Source organism: Venustampulla echinocandica (assembly GCF_003357145.1).
Source record: "Venustampulla echinocandica strain BP 5553 chromosome Unknown scaffold_3, whole genome shotgun sequence".
Lineage (NCBI taxonomy): Eukaryota > Fungi > Ascomycota > Leotiomycetes > Helotiales > Pleuroascaceae > Venustampulla > Venustampulla echinocandica.
In genome coordinates this window covers 130707-153986 of record NW_022474208.1, presented here as the reverse complement: position 1 = coordinate 153986, position 23280 = coordinate 130707, and the positions used below count along the sequence as shown (strand labels likewise).

The 23280-nt window shown below is 49.0% G+C and overlaps 8 protein-coding genes across 8 annotated transcripts; 3 read left to right on the top strand and 5 right to left on the bottom strand.

The window, feature by feature from the left end:
- Positions 1–790: 790 nt before the first annotated feature.
- Positions 791–1642, top strand: BP5553_05686 (uncharacterized protein; the record flags this gene model as incomplete). The annotated part of the gene is made up of 4 exons (XM_032014309.1): positions 791–906; positions 959–1253; positions 1281–1366; positions 1420–1642. The coding sequence occupies 4 exons, from the start codon at positions 791–793 to the stop codon at positions 1640–1642; spliced, it is 720 nt and encodes a 239-aa protein (XP_031868990.1).
- Positions 1643–1909: 267 nt separating this feature from the next.
- Positions 1910–2991, top strand: BP5553_05685 (uncharacterized protein; the record flags this gene model as incomplete). The annotated part of the gene is made up of 4 exons (XM_032014308.1): positions 1910–1986; positions 2033–2169; positions 2377–2614; positions 2661–2991. The coding sequence occupies 4 exons, from the start codon at positions 1910–1912 to the stop codon at positions 2989–2991; spliced, it is 783 nt and encodes a 260-aa protein (XP_031868989.1).
- Positions 2992–4317: 1326 nt separating this feature from the next.
- Positions 4318–4907, top strand: BP5553_05684 (uncharacterized protein; the record flags this gene model as incomplete). The annotated part of the gene is made up of 3 exons (XM_032014307.1): positions 4318–4413; positions 4467–4535; positions 4590–4907. 3 exons carry the CDS (start codon positions 4318–4320, stop codon positions 4905–4907), a joined length of 483 nt encoding a protein of 160 aa, XP_031868988.1.
- Positions 4908–6163: 1256 nt separating this feature from the next.
- Positions 6164–9211, bottom strand: BP5553_05683 (uncharacterized protein; the record flags this gene model as incomplete). Its single annotated transcript, XM_032014306.1, has 1 exon — positions 6164–9211. One exon carries the CDS (start codon positions 9209–9211, stop codon positions 6164–6166), a length of 3048 nt encoding a protein of 1015 aa, XP_031868987.1.
- Positions 9212–12476: 3265 nt separating this feature from the next.
- BP5553_05682 (uncharacterized protein) lies at positions 12477–14667 on the bottom strand (the record flags this gene model as incomplete). The annotated part of the gene is made up of 2 exons (XM_032014305.1): positions 12477–14392; positions 14445–14667. 2 exons carry the CDS (start codon positions 14665–14667, stop codon positions 12477–12479), a joined length of 2139 nt encoding a protein of 712 aa, XP_031868986.1.
- A 244-nt stretch (positions 14668–14911) lies between these two features.
- On the bottom strand, positions 14912–15410 carry BP5553_05681 (uncharacterized protein; the record flags this gene model as incomplete). Its single annotated transcript, XM_032014304.1, has 2 exons — positions 14912–15105; positions 15164–15410. 2 exons carry the CDS (start codon positions 15408–15410, stop codon positions 14912–14914), a joined length of 441 nt encoding a protein of 146 aa, XP_031868985.1.
- Positions 15411–16815: 1405 nt separating this feature from the next.
- On the bottom strand, positions 16816–18326 carry BP5553_05680 (uncharacterized protein; the record flags this gene model as incomplete). The annotated part of the gene is made up of 3 exons (XM_032014303.1): positions 16816–17737; positions 17787–18051; positions 18125–18326. The coding sequence occupies 3 exons, from the start codon at positions 18324–18326 to the stop codon at positions 16816–16818; spliced, it is 1389 nt and encodes a 462-aa protein (XP_031868984.1).
- A 2943-nt stretch (positions 18327–21269) lies between these two features.
- BP5553_05679 (uncharacterized protein) lies at positions 21270–22841 on the bottom strand (the record flags this gene model as incomplete). The annotated part of the gene is made up of 1 exon (XM_032014302.1): positions 21270–22841. One exon carries the CDS (start codon positions 22839–22841, stop codon positions 21270–21272), a length of 1572 nt encoding a protein of 523 aa, XP_031868983.1.
- Positions 22842–23280: the final 439 nt, after the last annotated feature.

Sequence of the window (23280 nt, the reverse complement as noted above, 5' to 3'; positions counted from 1 at the left end):
TATGCAGCTACTCCATGGACGCTATAGCCATTGCTATCGGAATCTTACGACCAAGATGAGATCATGCGCCATAAAGACCGCAATCGGACGGTGCAGATATGCATTCGTCCTGGGCAGATAAGATCAGTATCAATGCTATCCATTCTTAATATTAACTGCCGCTTTTTATCGGATCCCCTCCCCTCTTTTTGTTTTCTAACCGTAAGAAGTTGAATGTAACCCAAGGCTGGTCTCTAAAATCTAGATCGCAGTCCGTTCCATATGAGGAAGTATGTCTTGCGAAGCCATACATCAACGCCTTGGTAAACTCCAAGTTATGTCCCGGTGTAAATTGATATGATTTGAGGTGTTCCTCGCACAGCGCTCAAGTGGCGTTCCAGCCGCAGTATGCCGGACTCAAATGCGGTGAGGTGTCGGATTGGATTCAGCTGCTCTTTGGCTAGAGCCTTGGCTAAACAAATCAAGGGTTGCGATCTCAGGATTGTGTATGTGCACATTCCACCGTTTTTAGAACAGAACCAAAAATAAGGCGACAAATGTGTCCGCTTGCAGCTGTTGAAGGGTCATGTGCACAAGGAATGTTCAGCTGTTTGGAGTATGCCAAGATGGGAAGACCGTATAAGAAAATTATGTCCTGCCGAATCTGTTCTTTTCACAGCAGTTGAATGATCGACGACTGTTGTTGGTATCATTATACATTTACCTAGCCAGCTTTTGACACAGGCGCCTGGAAGAGATATAGTTATTTGGAGTGTTACACGAGGTCCTTGTTCAACGCAACTCGGTCACCATGAAGCCAGAAGCGATTTTCACCGATAAGGGATATGATATGGCGGTAGCGGTTAGACTTGATGCCATAAATCGGCAATTACTAAAGCTGGGTGATTTCGGGGCGATCGACTATACGTAAGAATCTGATTAGAATGAAGAGTGCTCGGCTAATAACTCTATATTGTAGTTTGTATATCGAAGCAGATGTTGACGCTGATGATAATTGGGTGTATTCGCTGAAATCGCGGCCTCAAGAAATTCTCTTAGACCCCACAACCGGAAGACCAAAGAAACCCACCCTTATTGGCGAATATCGACCTTTCTTTGAAGCGACCCCAGGAAATAGCCGAACAATAATGCTGAGTGTGGTGTTCCGGTCTGGACAGATCTGGGCCCCAGGAGCGTCGGGCTCGGGACTCTGCTGGGATGATATTGGCGATCATTTCAAGAATATAATCTCAGTGGATGCTTCGATGGCAATGGTATTTATATAAAATTGTTTGGTAGAGCTTAGCCCTCGCTCGGGACTCTGCCATTCCTTCGACATCACAGGGAAAGTCTTCAATATTTGGCTTGCGGCCTTTGCTGGAACAGGGTAAACCATTCCTGCTATACCATTTAAGTCAAATGCTAATCTGCTGCATCTAGTTCCTTTCTCTTTGGATACGATGCCGGTGTGATGACCGATGTCATCGGCTCGCCCAACTTCCTGAACTACTTCAATACAACCGATACTTCTGCGATCATTGGCGCTATCAATTCATTCAACGGCGGCGCAGTATTCGATTCCCTCATGGGAGGGCTCACAATGGGTCACTTTGGAAGGAAAATGACCATTCAGATCGGCGCGCTTATCTGTCTCAGTAAATGATTGGGGTTGGTTTTATTGTGCAAGTTACCGCATCTGATTTCAATACTAAATGGTACTAATTTACGACTTTGTAGCTCTACCTGGGTAAAATATGGCTCTCATCATGCCGGGGACCATACGCGGTTTCAGTGGAGATTTCCACTTGCTTTCGGGGCTATACCATGCATTGTGGGTCTACAGATGCTATCGGTCGCCATTCTCTCACTTATGGGGCTCTAGATATTAGCAATCCGTATGATTTTCATGCCAGAAAGACCTCGACACTTAATGGCCACCGATCGGGAAGAGGACGCTATGAAAGTGTTAGAGCGGATCAAATGGCATGCATACCCGACGGCTACTGCGTAAGCATGTGATAATTGTAGGGGAATGGGTTGAAAATGAATTCAGTGAAATTAAGCAAACATTAGCAGCCGAGAAATCTGCAACCGTTCCAGGATGGAGAGTCATGTTCACTGTGCCTCAATGGAGAACGAGATTGCTGCATGGCGTCGCTGTTCAAGTGTTCACTCAGCTGAGCGGAACCAGTGAGTCCTGCCGTACTCAGAGATTACTTGGTTTATCACTGACAACCTATCATATGTGATTGGGTACTACCAAATTGTCATGTATAAGGCGCTCGGATTCACAGGGCCGAAATCAATACTTATCTCGGGCATCTACAACTGTGTTGGCCCAGTCTCGAGTAGGCATCTCGAATAAGGTTTATCGTCACTTGCTAATAACTACTCCAGATCTAATCTTTATAGTCTTCTTTCTTGATCGCGTGGGACGCCGCAAGCCGCTCCTTTTAGGAACGATTGGAATCACAATAGCATTAATCTGCGAAGGCACTATCAATAGCCAAAACGTTGGGGGAACGCGCCACAGCCTGTCAATTGCCGGAGTCTTCTTTATCTTTCTCGTCTCGGTCATATTTTCTTTCTCCTTCGGCCCAATATCGTGGGTGTACATAGGAGAGGTCATGCTAATGTAAGCCGTCCCCTTCTATCGTATCTCGCTATTTAATATTTCCCAGGCAAATTCGAGCTCGAGGAAATGCTTTTGCAACTGGGATTGGGAACTGGCTCGTCGCGACATTCTTCGCGCAGGTTTCTCTTATTGCCCTCGGCGAAATTGGCTGGAAATTCTACTCTGTCTTTGTTGTATTCAATGTTGTTGTCATATTCCCAGTCATATTCTTCTTTTTCAAGGAAACGAAGCAGGTGTCTCTTGAGGATATTGATCTCCTGTTTGGCGAGAGAGCCTTAGGTGCCTTGCCGGATGATTTGCACAAAGGAAGGGCTTTTGAAATGCAACCAGGGGCTGTCGAGGCAGAGAGGATCCATGAGGTTGGGACTAAAGTGTAGGGGTATATTGGGAAGGGTCTCGACGCGGTATACAGAAGTGAAAGCTACATACAATAGCCAGCTTTCCGCGTTACGAGACTAGCATCTGATTCAAGTCCAGCTACAGTCTGACTCGCGAATAAAGTGAACGCCATGGGATCCGTCTTTTGCTCTATCGGCATGGAATCCGAATCCTGATCTGAATCCGGGAGCCTCTGGGAAACGACCAGTATCTGCATGGGTGGTACAGCCCTCCCTCGCGTTAGCACCATTACATTAACTGAAACTGAATTACTTAGGTAATTTTGAGACATTAAGCACTGCTCTCTGGACTTCCAGGCGGCATGCTGCAATGCGCGGAAGACGATGACGAGGGCGCCAGGAACCGGGCTTAAGTCATGTCCGAGTCATCTATCTAGATGCCAGTAACCTCGAAGAAACAGTCTTCCCTACCAAGCCGATGGGTGTCCGAATATCCAGAAGATACCACTTCTCTCCGCCTGCACACTTGGCTATGAAGAGCTCTGGAGTCGACATGACGCAAACTTCGTGGCCGCTAACGGTGACAGGGAGAGATATAAGATGGAGACAAGGCCGCAGATGATTCATGTTGTGTGTTATACGAGGACCAATAAGGTGGCCTCTATTGTTGATGTGTTGAAGTTCCGTTAAGCTACAGGTCCGAGGATGTATGATTGGTATGCTAATAAGTACAGGGGAACTAATATATAGGGGATATTGTTTGGCTAGCCGTTTCTAACGCGACTAGGTGGTCTTGTTTGATAGGACCTCGGAAAGACCTTGCCAAGACGGGAGTTCTAGGCCGTGACCGGGTCGAAATAACTGGCCTATAATACAATAGTACTAGCCTATAATACAGTAGTACTAGCCTATAATACAATAGTACTTGGTTCGCCTTCGGAGACCATTTATACCGAACCTTTGTTTTAAATGTGGAACTTGATCGGAGCTCAACTCGTGGTGATGGTGTGCTCCGTATCGTGGTGTATCGTGGTGTGTGGTATAGTGAGGTGCAAAAGTTTGAACCCCCCCCCTGAAAGTAAGTAAGTATCGGAACGCTAGCAAGGGGGGGTGGTCAAACATTTTGCGCCTCACTGTAGATCTTCTCGATTGGGTTGAGTGCTGTCTCTCGGGCTAGAATATATCCGGAAATGCCTCGATATCCAACACTACCTAATCTATATATTTATATATACTTACCCTTCATCTTATCCTAATTATCCGTTTATCTTTATCTCTATTATATTATCGCTTGACGCGACAGCTTTCTCTTCTCTTCTTCTATTCACTATTTCTAGTTCAGAACTTCCCTCCTCCCTTCTAAAAATGCATTCCTCTTCTATCCTTCTTGTCGGAGCGCTGGCCGCTCAAGCAATGTGCCTTACCGTCACGCCCTATGGTACCATCGTCCGACGATATACTGTTAGTCGCTTACTTGCGAATATTACTATAGAGAATGGAATTAACTTTTACAGGCCCCATTGGTAGTTATGGCTATGCCAGCTATCGGTATGCCTTTGTTTGGCAGCGTTGAGAGTAGAGAGGTAAGCTACTACCAAGATGCAGTAATACGTTGAATATCCGCTAATATAGTGTAGCCAGTGCCAGTTACCAACAGCAACACCAACATCAACGACGGAGACTCTAGTATTAGCATCACCAAGAGCAATGACCCAAACGCCGTCAATACCAACATTAACAACGGAAAGGTTAACGCCGGCAATACTGGGAACGCCAACAACGGAAAGGCTAACGCCAACAAAGGAAAGGCTAACGCTGGCAATACTGGGAACGCTAACAACGGCGTCACAAACAGCAACACCAACATCAACGACGGAAACTCTAGCACTAGTATCACTAAGAGCAATGACCCAAACGCCGTCAATACCAACGTTAACAACGGAAAAGTCAACTAGATCCTTGGTCGCAGCATAGGAGCGTTGTATGCGACTTCGCAACAAAGTATCGGGGTACAAGGAGGTGGGGGTATAGACAAGTAGCCTAGTTGTGATAAATATACTCTCCAAAACCTACGACGGAGCCAAACGAAATTAAAGAGGCGTTGTCCCTACATAGGTCGCGATATCAACTCTCCTTGCTCTCTATTCTTGTCCTGCTTACCTGCTTTTTTAATCAGTCCTACCCGTTCAACCCATACTTCTATTCTCACGGTTTGTATTCTCTCTATGTTACTTCCGATCTCTTGATGCTTTAATTTGATCATTCAGAATTGCAGGCATACTGTACTTGACCAGGCCGACTCATGTCGACCAAAATCGCCCCTCCGGTCGGATTGGCCCAGCTTCTAAGCTCCAAAAAACATAGTGACCTGAAACTTGTATGTCAGGTGCAGGAGAGCAATGCCTAATGTCTTAGAAATTGATAGGGGTAAAGTGCCGCGGAGGAAATTAGTTCGTGTTGTCAATTTACTAGACGTTGTCAATTTACTGGTTGTTGTCAATTTACTAGACGTTGTCAATATACTGATTGTCAATTTACTGGGCCTCGACAAACAGCTGCAGTTGCGCCTCAAAGATCTCATTGTCCACTCTGAGATTTGTGTTCCCAGGTCCGAATCTATTGGAAGCAGGACCAAGGACGGATCTAAATCCTCTTCTTAATATCTTTAGCTATTGTTATAGCTGCTGACTGTGGATGATGAGTATGTAGGTGTCTGAGGAGGAAATAAAGTCTGCTATAATATGAGCCCTGTAGAAGACCGCCTTTGTGCAATTGTCATTTGGCGGTACTGGCTCTATGGAGCATGGTGCTTGCTGTTGTATAACACATGCGAATTACGAAGAGAATATAAGAACGCGCCTCCGGGCTACAATATCACGTTGGGGGTTGTACGGAATCAATTAGTTTCAAGGAGCAAAGTTAGTCGGTTGGTAGTTGATACATTTAATAGCTATCTACCTATGATCTCGACAAGGTCGAATTCAAGTGTTTGTAGCGCAGTCAACTCGTGACACGGTCGAGGCGCAGATTCAGAGACACTTGGGCATATTTTAAGCCCTTGGCCTGCTCGAATGCTTCAGCGATTATTTGCTTTGCAAAAAGTCATCTCGTCTTTGACGTAGATGATTATCCTGAGTCAGGTGTGGTCTCCGAGCCCATTTTCTGGGTCTTTCGTCCTATCAAGCCCGATTATTGGGTCTCGATGTATCGACTACGGCCACAATCCGAAAAGATCTTCCCCGGCTTCTATCCTGGCTTGTAGCTCCCTCATAGTTGAATCTACAGCCGCCATGGGGATAATGCAGCGGTTCCACCATCTGGCTTCGTCGCTATTCCACAGGTGCTTAAGTATAAGCTCTGGCCTGAGGAATTCACGTGCAAGTATATACGTGACATTGTCTGCGAGTGGCTCTTTTGAGCTACGCTCGAGCAGGTTAATATCAACCAAGTGTATAAACTTGTTGTCTACGTTTGCGATCAGCACCCATTTTGTCTCTTCATTTGAGACGAGGTAGCAGCCGGATGTAAAGGTCACGTCATCTTGGTAAGACGCGGCCAGCTGAGCTTCCCATAGTCCTACGTTCAAGGTTACCAAGGGTAAGCATTTGCAGAAGAAGTCGGTTTCGGACTGTATCCGAGCCTTGAAGGACTCCGCAACTCGATTTTGGTCCGTGTCAATAGCTTGCCAAATTCTTGGGCATCTTGCTAGAATGATCAGGTTGAGTTGTATCATTCCCATCAGGTACATAACGCCCCGGGGAGAGGAGATTGGTGCTTGATCAAGGTACTTGATCACACATCTCGCCGCCAAGATGATATCAAAGATGTCGCAGGATACCACTAGCATTTTTACTACATGCGATAGTAACATGCACGGAATCCAAGTCTCATGGAACTCATCTGGACGGCCAATTACCGTGTATAGGCGTGCGAGATTGGCAAATGCTGTTGATTTAGAGTAATCGTTTTTGTAATTACTATCATCTTCAACAGCAACATCCCAGACCTGATGATCGAGATGTATGTTTAAAATCTCGATTTGTTGGCCGGTCCAGCTCATCATGTGGCCAGCAATCTCGTTGGCTGCCACATCGTCAACCTCGGTGACACCGGCTCTGATTAGGAACCGCATCTGCCGACGAGCATTTTGCTCGTTGGTAGTCGATCTACGCGTTTCATTTGAAACGGCCAATCGGAGAGTCACGATCTCGGCATCATTTTGACGCATCTGCTTTTTTGCAGATTGCAGTTCTTTCTCTACAGCATCAGAGGTTACTTTTTGCTCCGAGACGTTTGTCTCGAGAGCCTTGATATCCCTCGCAGCTGTACTTAGCTTAGAATCCTTTTCATGGATCTGATGCTGTGCAGATTCCAAACGGGCGGCAGTTTCTTCCGACTTGCGCGTTTCTTCTGCGACGCGGGTCTCGAGAGCCCGGATCTTCTCGGTAGCTATATTTAGCTGAGAATCCTGCTGCGGAATAATCTGCTGTGCGGCATTTAGCCGTGCAGTTGCAGACGCATACTCGGACCGTAGCGTACTAAGCTGGATTCCAAGTTGCGAGTTGTTTCTGACTGCCATGTCCAATGCCGCATGCTCATTCGCGAGGAGCAGTTCAAGCGATTCTTTGAGCTTGGTAGCTTCATTTCGCTCGAGAACTCTAGCAACTTTGATTTTCTCTAAAGTGGCAGAGTGTAATTGCTTCGTCTCATCGAGATCTGTCTGGAGCTGATTGGATCTTGCAGTCTCGTACTTGAGATTGACCTGGAGATAACTGGCTTTGGCAGTCTCATCCTTGATCTTTGACCATGCTCTATCGAGATCCGTCTGGAGTCGTATAGACTTTGCAGACTCATCATCGAGAGCGGTCTGGAGTTGACTGGATCTTGCAGTCTCGTCCTTGAGATCGGCGTGGAGATGACTGGCTTTGGCAGTCTCATCCTTGATCTTTGACCATGCTCTATCGAGATCCGTCTGGAGTCGTATAGACTTTGCAGATTCATCATCGAGAGCGGTCTGGAGTTGACTGGATCTTGCAATCTCGTCCTTGAGATCGGCGTGGAGATGACTGGCTTTGGCAGTCTCATCCTTGAGATCCTTTTTGAGTTGACTGATTTGTTCAGTCATCTCGTTTAACTCATTCCGGAGCTTACTGGCTTCGGCAGTCTTTTCAGCAAGGTTGAGCTTCTCTTGTTCAAGACTTTCGTTGAGTTTCTCTGTCTTGGCCTTGAATCGACGGACTTCTGCATCCCTTGTGGATTGCGCCGTTTCCAACTGCTCGTTGACAGTCGTCAGCTCAATTTTAAGAGACTCAACTTCCCGCTCTCGTTCAGCCGTAACCGTCTTCAGTCTGTCATGATGCATCCGCTCTTGCTCCAGAGAAGTCTTTGCCTTCTCGAGCTTTTCCAGATGATCCTTTTTGATTTTCTCAAATGCAGTTCGGTACTCGCTCTTGAGATTCTGCACTTGGTTCCGAAGAGTTTCCTTTTCTCGGTCTGCCTTGGAGATCAACCCATCTAACGCTTTGTTGCTGGCGAGTAGTTCATTAACTTCGCTCTGCTTCTTTTTCATAGCTTGCTTATGAACATCGCGCTCGGCCATCAGGGAGTTAGAGTCGTTGCGGTGCTTATCCCGTTCATCTCGCATCTTGACCAACTCAGCTGAAAACTCGTCGTTCTCGCTTCTTAATCGGCTGAGCTCGTTCCCAGTCTCTGTGCGTCGTATCTGGCTCTGGTTCTGGAAGTTGGCGCACTTTTCTTGCAACCTGTCCACTTCCTGCTGCAGATGTTCGACCTCCACGTTGAACAGCATGTTTCGGACCTTGTCGTCCAAACCCCTTGCTGGGTCGAGGCTCTTGTGGGACGAGACAACGATTGCGAGAGCATCTTCGACAAGCTCTCGAGGTGGGTTGCTGTCTGGATTGACTCTTTTCTGGTAGGGAGTGACTTTGTCCAGCTCTATTTGTGCCTGAGCTAGATTGTTTTGCAATTTGCTCATCTTCTGGGACATCTTTTGACGCCATATATCCGCATGGGACTTTCTATCGGCAGCTGCTCTAAGCCGGTCGAAGTCGTTCGTGACGATATCCTTGGAGTCTAATAATTCCTTCGATATTGCCAGGAGGTCGTGATTGCATTCCTCGAACGCTGCAACGCTTGCTTCGTAATTCGACGTCGCATCGCCGATCTTTCTTTTCGCGACTTTGCGCGTCGGTGTCTCTAAGACAATACTGTCGAAATCAGAAATTGGATCGTCCGACATTGTAATTGTAAAACGATAGGTTTCTTGAATAGTATCGTTATGGTGTGGTGTGACGAGGATGGGAATCTATCTCGCGATGGGTTATGGGGTTATCATCCGAAGTTTCGCGCGGTCGAGTCACATGATCACAGCACCACGTCCGAATTAGGAGAGCTGCAGGTCTCGTCGCCCACGTAACTTCTCGCGAGACGCGTCCTTTGTTCTTCAGCATCGAATTGACCCTGAATCTATTTTGAGTATACTACATACAAAATGGAACGCAGAGAAGATGTACGACAACGGCTCGACCAATTGGTCAGTGAGCAGCATGATGAAGCTCGAGACTTGTGCGAGCGATTGCTTGCGCGACTCAGAGATGAAAACATCGGAAGCATCCTGGCTTCGTTGGTCTTGCAGGAAGGCATTCTGAAGCTGCTAGAGCAGCTCAGTGTGTTGGACGGCTTGATCATCGACATCAAGGCGATCAAAGCAGAAATCCATCAGGATTCAAGTGCGCTGAAAGCGCAGGTCTTGAAAGCCGAGCAGGACTCAAATGCTCTAAGAGCACAAGTCTTGACAATCGAGCAGGCCTTGACAAAGATCGGAGAGTTGACAGCAGCATTGCGCAATGAAGAGCAAAATGCAAAGACAGCGAAAGAGGACTTGGTAAGTAAAGTCCGTACCGCTGAAGAGCTGAGAGATGTGCAACAGAAAAAATATGAACTTGCACATCAAGACCTCCAAGCCACCACAAGCCAGAACACGGCGCTGGAAGCAAAGGTGAATCGACTGAAAGAATCGATCACAAATGAGGAAAAGCACGTCTATACATATAGACTTCAAGCAGAATCCTCCAGAGCAGAAGCTGCCGAGTACAAAAGCGCCTGGCAGCGGACGGATAATGAGGCAAGGGATCTTAGAAGTGAAAACGATAAGATAAAAGCCCAAGTCATCAGAATCAATGAGCAGCTCGACGATGTTAAAAAGCAAGTCGAACATCTCACAGAGGAAATCCTGAAAGCGCAAGAGCTGCGCGAGTCGGATGCTGCCAAAGCCAGCACCGAGCTCAAGCAAGCCCAGGAAAAACATGAGCAGGCTCTGCAGAAGGAGCAAGAGCTGCGAGAGTCCGCTGTTGCAAGATCCAACGCTGAACTCAAGAACGCACAAGAAGCTCGTGAGCGGACAAAGTCAGCTGTTGCAAGATCCAACGCTGAGCTTAAGAGCACGCATGAGCAGATCCTGCAGAAAGAGCAAAAGATGCGTGAGTCCGCTGTTGCAAGATCCAACGCTGAACTCAAGAACGCACAAGAAGCTCNGAGCACGCATGAGCAGATCCTGCAGAAAGAGCAAAAGATGCGTGAGTCCGCTGTTGCAAGATCCAACGCTGAACTCAAGAACGCACAAGAAGCTCAGAGGCGGGCAGAGTCCGCTGTTGCAAAATCCAACGCGGAACTCGAGCAGGTGCAAGCAGCTCATAAGCAAGCCATGCAAGAGTTAGAGTCGGAAGTTGCAAAATCCAACACCGAACTCGAGCATAAACAAAATGCGCTGGCACAAGCCCTGCAGAATGCAAAAGAGCTACAGTCAGATGTTGCCAAAGCGAGCAGCGATCTCAAGAAAGCGCAACATGTGCACAAGAATCAGCTCAATCAAGAGCAGGCAAACGTGGCGGTCCTCCAAAAGAAATTGGAGCAGGCATGCCATGCGCATCCAGCGGACGTTGAGATGCCAATGAGAGCAATGCTGCCACCACCGACGCCAGGTGCCCCCCAAAAAATGACTCCAACCAGTCAAATGGCGAGCGCCAATACAGCGCAGAAGAAACGCAGAATCGACTCCGTGGACACTGAAACTCCAGAGACCCCCACACCCGCAGATCGTGGGAAGAAGGAGATGCAGCGATTTGCAAGATTCATCGAGTACTTCACACCAATTAAGGGATGTGATCTCGCCATCTTGCGTGTCTGGCTCACCATGACCTACAACGGCATGGATGAGAAATCAGCGCCTAATTTTAGAGAGTACAGAAAGAGCAAGACTCCAGAAAGGCTACACGAATGGAAGTGCCTTTTTAGAGTCCTTTCCCGGGGTCCATATTATCCTGGGGAACCCCTAGGTGATGGACCATGCCCGACCTGTATCGACTCCGTCTGCCTCCAAGTTAGGCGGGAGGAAAACGATATGCTGGTTCGATGCATGGGTGGTACAGAACCGCCCCCCACCACGCCATCAGAAAGTGGCAAGGGAAAGGCTACTGAGTCAGCCAGCCGATGAGCAAAGCTCTGGGTAAATGGCGCCCTGCTCTGCCTGGAATCACTGGGTTCGAGTCTGACAATTAATGTCACGGACTTGTGATGGAGATGAATCGTGGTAGAGATCACACCAAATGAAATTCAATCTCCCTCCTTGAGATATTGTATTTGAAATGTGACAGAACAAGTAGTAATAATGTAATCGCCATGAGCACCGCTTGGTATAGGTATGTTTCATGCATGAATTCGAGTAATGCAATCTCCTCCCTCCTTGAATATTGTATTTGAAACGTGACAGAACAAGTAGTGATAATGTAATCGCCATAAGAACCGCTTGGTAAATGTTTCATGCCTGAATTCGCGCGTTGTGTAGAGTCGATTCGATGGACGTTTGCTGCAGTAGGTTGACATTCGTGTTTCGTATCTGTGTATTACAGGATCAGCGGGAATTAATAATCGGATGGCAGGAGAGTGGTGGACCCTACGAACGATACTGGATCTATACCGATTCCAAGGGACTGAGTCGGGGGTGTGAAGATACGTTGAGATTTGTCGAGTCTGCCCCTTGCGCTACTGCAGTCGCATCGCACCTTACGTAATAAGCGCTGCACTGAACTTTACTTCAACGTCGTTCCAAATACTTTACGAATACCAAACAGGTCAGACAGAATTACGGACATTATCACATTATCACGCATTAAAACGGGAGTATTCGCGCTAAATTCTTTTCATTTGCACGATCTAACAAGAGGACAGTGCCCGCCGAGAAGTAGGACGCCTTATGCGACCTACTCCTGGCTCTGTGGCCTGGCTGCTGGAGGCTACATTGGATGGGCCAGCTTTTTTGCTGTCTATTTCCTTCCTGATGACCTGATCATCGGTCTGCACCTTGCCCTCGTTCTTCGAGGATGGCTGGGTGATTTTAACAGACTTGATCATACCAGTGGCTGTGCCTTGGATCTTGCCGGCATTCTCACGCTGCTCTATAAAACAATAAAACAGGATCCGTCGAGAAGTACGACGCCTTATGCGACCTACTTCTTCTTCTCTGGCTTTGTAGCCTGGGTGCTGGAGGCTGCATTGGATGGGCCAGCCTTTTTGCTGTCTATGCCCTCCTTCTTGATGGCCTGGTCAGCGGTCTGCACCTTGCCCTCGTTCTTCGAGGATGGCTCGGTGATTTTGAGAGACTTGGTCTTTCCAGTGGCTGTGCCTTCGATTTTGCTGGCCCTCTTACGCTGCTCTATCAGAGCCTCATAAGTCTTGTCATCGGACTCCATAAAGCTCTGAGAATTCAGGAGGACGTCTATCTCCTCGTCGGTGAACCCCAACGCGAGCATCTTGGTTCTCCTCGAGTCCATAGCTTTCCTGAGGATCTGAGCCTGGGTCATGGAGGCGTGAAGCTTCTTGGCTTCGACTTCGACGACGAACGAGCAGATGCCTATAAGCTTTTCTCTGCAGGCTCGATTGCTTTCGTCCTCCTCATGACGGGCCTCTTCATCCATCTCATACCAGTCTCTGGTTTGAGATTTCAGCTTGGCAGCCTCGCCTTCGCGCCGCCGCTGGGTCTCCTCTGGAGTTTCGTTGCGACCAAGGGCTTCTTCGGCCTTTCGGGCCTCCTTGACCACTTCGTCCAGCTTCTTCTGGGCGGAATCTAGCAGCTTGGTCTGCTTTCTCGCTTGCTGGCTTTCTTTGGTCTCCTCCACCTTAACCTGCCGCATAAGGTCCCCAGGGGAAGGGTTCTTGTGTAGTATGGCTGGTTTCGTGGCAGCCCCTGGCTCGCGTTGCCCGAATTTCGGGTGGTAATCATAGAGAACCCCCTTGTAATCGGGCACCGGATGGCCAACGTGTTTACCCTTACCCTTATTGGGCTCGGGGCGTGGCCCTCTTGGATACGGATATCTCCGGGTCACCTTGACTGACCTCTTGTCGGCATCCTCTTTGTTACGTCGAGCCATCCAATCCGAGACGAAGAAGTCGAACTCCTCGGCCTGATCTGGACAATCATTTCGGCGAGTGCGCACCCAATCCTTCAGGATGTTGTGCACGGTATCGAGCTCCTTTTTAACGCCCTCTGTCATGGCATGTTTGAATCTAGGCTCGGCCCAGACGCACACTGCTGTCTGGTCATCATCCAGGTAATGTGAGCAGAGATTCACATTGAACATAGACTGGACTTGTTCTAGATTGCGTCCGTCCTTTCCGATGAAGGCAAGACGGCCATACTTAGCAGTTGTAACTGCGCTGAACCGAGGCATATTGTTAGCCATTGGCAATGCTAGCCTTACGCCCTTGAACGGATTTCTGGGACCACGAGGCTGTGGACCCACGGTCATCCATTCTTCGCCTGACGCATCGACTTCGGGAGCCACAGGTGCTGGTCGTTGCAGCGCCTGACTATACGACGATGATGCCCCTTCGTTGGCGGTCGAATCATGCCCTGCGATATCCGTGGACTTGATCAATCTGCCATATCCGAGACGGGGCTTCTTCTCACCACTAGCAAGAGCACTTCGCTCGACCTCCTTGGGCTGGGCAGCGTGAGCATGTCGCTCGGCTGCTCCCTTGGGCGGGGCGGCGTGAGCATGTCGCTCGGCGGCTCCCTTGGGTTGGGTAGCGTGAGCATGTCGCTCGGCTGATCCCTTGGGTTTGGGGCGGATCTCAAGAGCATGTCGCTCGGCCTCTATAGGGCGGATCACAGGAGCATGTCGCTCGGCCTCCTTGGGTTGGGTAGCGTGGGCATGTCGCTCGGCTTCCCTCGTCTCGATGCCAGTCTTGGCGGCATTCTGAGCCTGCGCTCTCGCGGCTGATTCTTCGTTTGCTTTCGCAATCCAGCTCGGAGGCGCGTCGGCAGGGTCCTCTACTATGTGCCGGCGATTATCTTCAATCTGCACAGGCGTCATAGGGCTAGGCTCTGGACACCCGAATGATTCGACCGTCGCATCGTCTCCGACTATCCATCCATCGTCAGCAGGTATCAGATCGCGCCAACAACTCGAACTTACAGTACTCGCGGTAGATCTTGTACTCGGCGTTCCACTGTGCCTGGTACACCTGATCTCCGTACTTCGTCTTCATCTCCTCGTAATAACGGCAATAGCGCGTGAAGAAGCGCATCTGCTCTTCTTCAGTGGCAAAATGCCCTTGCTCGATCATGTCCTCGAACATGTCGTCGATTCGAGGCTCGTACTTGAACGGCCGAGCCGCTGGTATCAACATGGGTGGCATGTTGGTGTCGTTGGCGCGTTGTTGGTAGAACCTGGATAGCTTCAAAGATGAGAAGGGGGGGGAGGAGTATTATGGGCGCGCCTCTGGACCACAACATCACGTGAGAGCTTGGCGAGTCAACGGCGGTGAACGCAGGTGGGATTTACTATGTCACGTTGCCATATTGCATTGTCACTGGCATGGTCACAGTACACGCTGTAGTGATGTGAAGTCCTGATTAATTTGATGGTGCATTGAACAACCCCTAAGATACCTTGCTTCCTTTGCCCCCAGTTTTGAGAGTATCTGCCTCCTTGGCCTTGGTGCCAGACGATCTATTCCCGGTCGCAGATGTCTCTTCTTCGGCGTCCATCTGTTTACGAACGTTTTCGATATGGAGAGCCGTCATTGGAGGGGGCTCTGGGCAGCCAAAGGTCTCGACTGAAGCACTGCTACCAGCTATTCATCGTCCGTCAGCAAATGTCCCGGAGGTATCGCACTCAAGAGATCATCGTACAATACTCAATGCAAATTTTGAATTCGGCATTCCACTGTGCCTGGAATATTTGCTCTCCATACTTCTTTTCCATCTCGTCGATACACTCATCGTATCGACTGTTGAAAAGCGTCTCTTCGTCTTTATCGATGAAGCGCCCACGGCTCTTCATATCGTGGAACATCTCGTTGATGCGATCCGCATAGTAAAATGCCTTTCTCTTGTAGCCCCAAGGACTATCTGGGGGGATGTACTGTGGTGGTGCCATGTTGACACGCTTGCTCTGGCTTTGATTGTGCTGTTGTGTTGCTGTGGTCGTGGTTGTAGTTGTTGTTCTACATGGAAGCTGAGGTCTCGAAGATGAGATGGGATACGCCGCGACCCTGGACCATAACATACATCACGTGGATTGCTGGACGAGGCTACGGCGGCGATTGATACCTACGGATATATGCTTACAGGCAGACATATTGCTATCATGTGGTCACATTCACTACGGTGCGCAGTTGCATATATTATGGCCAGTTGATGCGTTTAAGAGTTATTACCAGCGGCTCGGTTGTTCAAGTACAAGCCTCGAATCGACGAGATGTTCGAGGACAAGGGCGTTTTGCCACCGAAGAAGACCAGATGCGCTTCTTCACGCGCTATTACCGTTTTTATGAACGCGCTTCTGGGTGACAACAACATCCCGTGAGAGATATTAAGGCGTCTCATCAGTGAATGGGCAGTATCACATAGAGCTTTGACAAGGCGATTGGCCTTGACAGCATCTTGGCTTTGACAACAGCCCGATCAATTGATAACCCATATGCTCTACCTCCTTTACTATCACTTTCGACAAGGAGGCGTGAGCATGTCGCTCGGCTACTGTTAATGTCTTCAAACGTTTCTTCGATGCGAGGCTCATAGAATAGCTTAGTCGTATAGTCAAGTGGCACGAACAGTGCTGGTGCCATCTTCCTGGGCTTGTGGTGGTTGTTATAGTGTAGAGCCTGGGAGACTGAAAGATGAGACGTATACTGTACGAACACATCTCCAGACCACAACATCGTGTGGGTAGACTAACAAGTCCATGGCGGTTGTTGTGGTTCGATTCCATTGGTATTGCGGTTTTTCCGTAGCTATTTTGCTATCTCGTGGAGTTGGTCACATTGGCTGCAATGCACGGTCTCATAGCTACGTTGATTCGTTTGATAGCTGTCTAACGTGTTACTTTGTAAGGATCTCGACAATCTCGAAAGATTAACTAGTTGCAATGGAATCAGCTGGTATACCTTCATGGCTCGCCACTTATGTGGTCGAATTGCGAAGCAAGGGGTCAGGGTTCAAGTTCATAGTTCGCCGCTGCGGTCGAATCCCAAGGAGAAGGTTCATGCCTCGCCGCTTATGCGGTCAAACTACGGGAGAAGGAGCTGATCTATCTGAAGCCTTTGGCTCCAGAGTGCCATGCCGCTCCTTGGCAGACCTCCTCGAGAATCCCGAATGCTCAAGCAATCATCTCGTCTTTTTGACGTAGATGGGTATCTGTCAATTCGCTGCTTGTTCAGTCGAATTGAAATTGCGAGCAAAGCAAGAAGTCGAGGAGGCAGCAAGTTTACAGTTCGCCTCTTATTCGGTCGAACTACATGGCAGGGGGCAGATACAAGGACTTATCTTATCGCCTTGGGGGATCATGCATCCTTGATTCCCTTGGCCAAATCTTCCTTCTCCTTGACTTCTTTCAGCCACTCTATAGTCTTGAGCCTAAAGTCGAGCTGTGCTTTCTGCTCTGCCATGGTTTCCACCATCTCCGCAATATCCTTATAGATATTCTCCGTATCTTCGTCGAGCTGTTTGGTCGCTTTTCTCATCGCTAAGCTCATGTTTTCCTTGCGCTCTCGCATGATTTCAATGCGTTCGACGTTCTCGTCCCTATCCTTCTTGGGATCATAGCTCTGCATCTCCTTTATGGATTTAAGCAGCTCCATTCGCAACTTTACCTGGGTCTCAGAAGCTTCCAGATCATCCGTGATGTTTGTGCTCTCGACAAACGCCTGCAGTTGCGCCTCAAAGATTTCATTGTCCTCTCTAAGGTTTGTGTTCCCAGGTTGTATCGGATTCAGTCCGCCATATTCGACCATTGATGAGGCTAACTCCGTGACAAGCGTCTCTGCAAGGGGAAGGTGATCATGTCTCCAGACCTTCAAAATCGGCACCGAAATATGCTCGACTTCAACTTTCATTACTGCAAGACACTTGATTGTAAGTGCCCAGAGTTGTGGGGTGTTCCTCATTCCGCAGGCTGGGCTGTATTGGCCCATTCTTGACGCTAGGTTCTGAGAGCAGCCCACTTGAGTAGGCGACTGTAGTTGCGATATTTCTCCACTTCGATCAAGATCATGGCAGATCCTATTTAATAGCAATCTGCAAAATCTGAGATCCTGGTTTCTTCTCTGCTGGGTGAAGGCTCTCTTGCCGGATCTAGTCATCTCTCGGAAGTAGTCCACGCTTTTGTTCGAATAAGCTTGCTCAATTCTGGCCGCTTCGTCTGCGTTATTCTTCATGTCCGAGGTGGAATTCTCATCGATAACGCAACCTTGGCCCTCGAGATACCTGGTCCCTGTTAGCGCTGTGTCACGTATATCATAGGTTGATAACGTACCGGTTCATCATTTGGTATAGATCATACCACTGATTCGAGTTGAGCCCCTTGCCAGTTCCCTTTACCACGAATGTGTTCAAGTAAACACCGGGGCATCCGTCTTTTACCATGAACAGACGGGCGAATTCCGGATCTGTCGCGTAGCGATGTCCAATCGTGCCCTCGATCATGGCCTCAACTATCGGCTTTGGGATGCTTCTTAGCAGTGATGTTGCCTGCTTTTCGCCCTCGTAGTCTTCGATCATACGGTCGGTAGATTTCTTTACTGTGTCATTATCAGCATGCATTCGTATCGCGTTTTCTTGCAAGGCAAGTCGTGGCCCATTAAATATACTTACCTCGAGGAGTATCGTAGTCGACCTCCCTCTTGAGCAATTCATCGTTCGTCTCCACCATAAGGCGCATGACCTCGGCCATTAAGTCCTCGGTTGTTGACCCATCGCAGCGGAGGATGTCAAGCATTCTCCACTGCCTCCTTGTCCAGCAGGGCATCTCCGGAGTTCGCTCCACCCTGTATTTTTTAGATGCAATGAGAGACATCGTGATGGTTGTGATGGCTGTGATGGCTCTATGAATTTGTGATGTTGGAGTTGGAATGGGTATGTCGCGGGATGAGTTGATTGGCGCGCTGAAAATAAGGGGAGTGAGTCACGTGATATCAACACGGTAAGCGAAGCGCGCTCGACGCCTTTTGGATATCTTGTCGCGACCTGCAACAACTCCATCTTCTTCCCTCATACACCCACACACACGCATCCGACTGCCACTTACAATGGCTAACGATGCTCCGAACCCAGTCACTACTCTCGTAGTGTATGCTCCAGACTTCGAGGTCATGCTAGATCCTATCGCCTCTGACTACTCACCCGAATCTGAAATGATGGCCGAGCGACATGCTCACGCCTCTTCTGAGCGGATGGCCGAGCGACATGCTCACGCCCCCTCCACATCCGAGTCGATGGCCGAGCGACATGCTCACGCCTCCTCCACATCCGAGTCGATGGCCGAGCGANCCTCCACATCCGAGTCGATGGCCGAGCGACATGCTCACGCCTCCTCCACATCCGAGTCGATGGCCGAGCGAGATGCTCACGCCTCGTCTTCAGTTGCGCCCGGAAAGAAGAAGCGTGTCCACCGAGTTCGAGGACCTCGGGTCTCCTTTCCAAAGGCCCGAGGTGGTCCGGCTAGTGTCTCTTTTCCGAAGACACGAGGTGGTGAGCAAAAGAGCTCAACCTCCGGCCCCTCGATTGTTAAACCCACATCTGCTACGATGCAAGATGCGGTAGCTGACGAGGACGCAATGGATACCAGCTCCGATACCGCCAATGACCTCGATATGCGGGAGTTGCAGACAGCCCTCCCAAGAGGCAAGACCGCGGCACCGGCCCCAGTGGCTATCCAAGCAGAAGCTGGTCAACCTGAAGAGCCCCCACGGGAACAAGACCCCGACGACGATCAAGAAAACGCCGGGCAACCAGAAGAGGACCCAGTTGTCCCAGCCAGATACAGAGTCACATGCGGTAATTGCAGCCAAGAAGGCCATGCCGTCAAGACCTGCAATGGACCACTAGATGAGTACGGGTTTATAAACGCCTGTCCCTGGTGCAATTCTGGTGAACACAATGCTGCGACTTGCATGAAGCAAGGACGCACCATAAATGAAGCCAGAGAAATGTTTGTTGTAAAACGTTTCAACAAGGCGCCAATCCGGTGTCCATGGGACCTCTGGGACCTGAATTTTGACGCGTGGATGAAACATCCTCAATGCCCACAAAGCGGCAAGTTTGCGCTGGAAAGATTCAATGCGCATGGCATCCAGCGGCATGGAGAGTTTTGCCGTGATCCCAAATGGCAAGAATTTAATCCATTGTCAGAGGCTGCCCAAACCCCAGCAGGGTGGAAGGCCAAATTCGGAAACATCTTCACCAGGGGCGAAGATGAACCAGGTCTCCCTTTGGAAATGCTCCATGCGTCAATCCCTAGGGAGATGCACAACGAGGCCCATAGAACAGCCAAGGGAGTTGACATAACCAGACCCAAAACCGACACCACCGCCCGCGTCACCAAAGGTCGGCCGAAGCCATCTCAGTCTATGCAAACGCATACACTGGCCCAGAAATACCAGCTCCCAAAGTCCGTCGCCAAGTTAGTTGGTGAAAAGGGCCTCGAGGAAGCAAGTGCATTTGCATCCTTCCTTACTGGTATGGCAGTGTTCGAGAGGACATTCTCCGACAAGCCCATCTCCGATAGTACCCAACAACGGGACAACAGGGACGGACCACCTCGCCAGAACAATCACCGATCCCGAGATAGAAGCGCCTCACCCGGTCATGGCAATGGCCGACGTCGTGGCAGAGACTACAGGGACAGATCACCTCGCCGGGACAATGACCGACCTCGAGACAGACGCCCCTCGCCCGACCGTGGCAATGACCGAGGTCGTGGCAGAAGATGGCGACGAGGACGAGGCAGAGGCGGCAGAAACGATAACAATCGTGACGCCCCAAACAGAGATGCCCCAAATAGGGGTCAAGAGGGAGGCAACGGGGGTGGTGACCATCAATAAATGGCCCACAGTGCGATCAAGAGCGTGTCCCTGTCTTCATTTTTGGTACTAGATATATCAATATGAACGAGTCGCAGCCCTAAACGTTTATGAATTGTTACCGGTGACGTGCGACTTGTGACCTTCCTACTAACTGCGTCCAGCAGTCTCAAATGATAGACTGCCATATGACCTTATCACTTGGACCGCAATTTATTGCTGGCTTGAATCGGATTTTTACTACGGAGCAGTGTTTGAAGACTTTGGTTGGAACGGCTAGTTTGTGACTGGGCACGTTAAGCAATGGATCTCGTCAAGACAAGCCTGGATGACCGGCTTGGAAACAATCCTGTAACCTCTCCTCTTATTCGCGAGTATTGAGCTACTTCACGGGTAAGTCCAGTTGCCAGATTTGGTTTATAGCGGCCCTACGACCATGTTGACAAGTCCGCTACGCGTCCGATTCCCCCCGCCCAAATATGAATTATTCCACATCGTCTACAACTTTGAGAAAGCATTCGACCTCTATCGCCTGTCAGGTTATGTTATCGCATAGCTCCATATAACACTCATCTTTAGCCACACTAAATCAGTAGTTTAAATTAATTTACGAACACAACAACTTCCGATAGTAAAGTTTACGAGACACCGGCGCGGAAAGCCGCCAGAAGGAACATATTCAATACGACGTCGAATTATGAAGCAAGCGTTGAACTGGCTTGAAACTGGATCCTGGCTAATCACATAGGTAGTTTAGAATAAACCACTCGATAATTAATCACTGTAGGCATGTAGATAAATATGGCGGCTCGATCGTTTGTATTGATCTGCTAGACTGCTGCTACTTCGGCCAAAGCTGCATTTACTTGCCAAATCGGGCCCTGCAAGCTTTTATGCCACCAGCCATTCTCTATCGTCGAGCTTCTTGCGAGGCGGCTTCAGCTCGCAGACCTGACTTGCGACGATGGAACTTGGCGCCCGGACAAAGAAGAAGAACTCGTTCGGCGTCGGTACTCGACACTCGAGGACGTGTCTGACGCGAGGTTGCCACTTGTGTGATCAACCGGAGTCTCTTGGGGCTCACTGGCGTCAGCGTGCTGGTAGTCCATGCTCGAGGGTCTGTTTGCCACGAGGTTGTCACTTGTGTGATCAACCGGAGTATCTTCAGAGTCGCTGGCCTCGGCGCGCTCTTGGTTCCGCGCTCTGATAGCTTTGCGTCTGCAGTTCAGCACCCACTGTTTCTTCAGTTCAAGGACCTTGGCTTTGTGTCCGATTGTGCCGGCTTTGACTCGGCCATGGGGAGTCTTGAGATTTGCTCTTTCCAGGGCCACCTCTATATCTGCCAGTCGGGGGCGTTGCTTTGCAGCAAACTCATCCCACGCGTCGCATATAGAGTCGACATCGCGCTTGGTGATTGCATTGCTTTTATTCAATGCAGCCTGCTTTCCCCGCGCTGCGTTGTGGGAATATACGCTCTCTTTGATGCCTTTGGCAAAATCGTAATACTTCGGCTTGTCAACCCCGAAATACTGATTTAATGTGTTGCTCATGATCGGCATAAAGTCCTCGTCGAGCTCGGCATTGGCGCCAAATGCCTTTTTGACATTCTCGTCAAATAGCGCAATAAATTCTTTATTGCGCTCGGAGGGGAAGGCAGATTTGCTTGGTTTTGTTCCTCCTCGACGATAGTATAACGCCAACTGCAAGCAGTAGGCCAAGAACTCTGGTTGGCGTTTGAAGGCCGGGCAGCAGACAAGCTTCGTGAGAGATAGCGAAAGACCTTGACCCCAGTTGACCACGTCTGTGCCATCTGGTGTTGGGCTAATCTCTGCAGGTATCAAGTCGCATGGCGACTTATTGAATAGAAGCTGCGTCTTTCTCCAGAGCGCCACCTCGGTGGTAGAGATAGCATTTAGCGTATCTTCATCGTCGGTAGTCCATCCGTCCTGAAGCTTTTGTTCATTGGAATTTGACCAATATTGATCGACTATAACCTGCGATTGATCAGCATCATCAGAGTTTTGAGATGATGTGGAGAGAGGGGGAGAGGTATTCTCTGGATCCCGAGCCTTAGCCATGTTTGACTGTCTGGCACCTTCAGCGGGCTTATTTGTAGCCGCGAGAGGCTGTTCCTCGTCATCGTCGACAGCTTCGTCGGATTCTTCGCTGTTTTCTACATCAGACTCATTTTGAGTAGATGCAGCTTTGTTGCGATCGAGTGCCAATGCCAAAGCAGATCGAGGTGCTGCCTGCTTTGCAGGACGGCTGCCTCCCTGATCGTAGCTTGAGGAATCATCGCGCATTTGCGTCGCCTGCTTTTCAGGTCGAGCGCGTTTGCTACGAGAATCATCGGGGTGATCATCGCGCATTTGCTGCGTCGCCTGCTTTGCAGGTCGAGCGCGCTTGCTACGAGAAGCCTCGTCCTCTGCACTTTGGCTCGAGGTATCTAGCTGCTTTCGCAGTTCACCTTGTTTTCTCTTTCGAGATCGTACATTTGTACTTTGTCGCATCTTGAAATACTATTTTGTTCCGATTTCAAGCGTTGTTGTCGCGATAATTTAGAAGAGAAGGGAGAAGCGAGAAGCGACAAGAATATTAGACAACCCGACATGTCGCGTGTCGCGTGCTACGCTTGAAATAATCTAACTTTATTTCAAAATTCTATATTCTAAATACTCGAGCTTTTTAAGTTCTTTATTTTTGGAGTTCAAAATTCTAAATAGTCGAGCCTTTAAGATTTATTATCGTAAAGTATATTCTCTGACTATATAATTCAGAATTCTAATTAGTCGCACTTTTAAAATTCCTTCTTATAGAATACTAAATTCTAAATAGTTATACTTTTAAGATTTTATATTTTGAAATATACTTTTTATTATAAAGTTCCGAATTTTAAATAGTCGCGTTTTTAAGATTCTTTATTATAGAATTTAGAATTCTAAATAATCG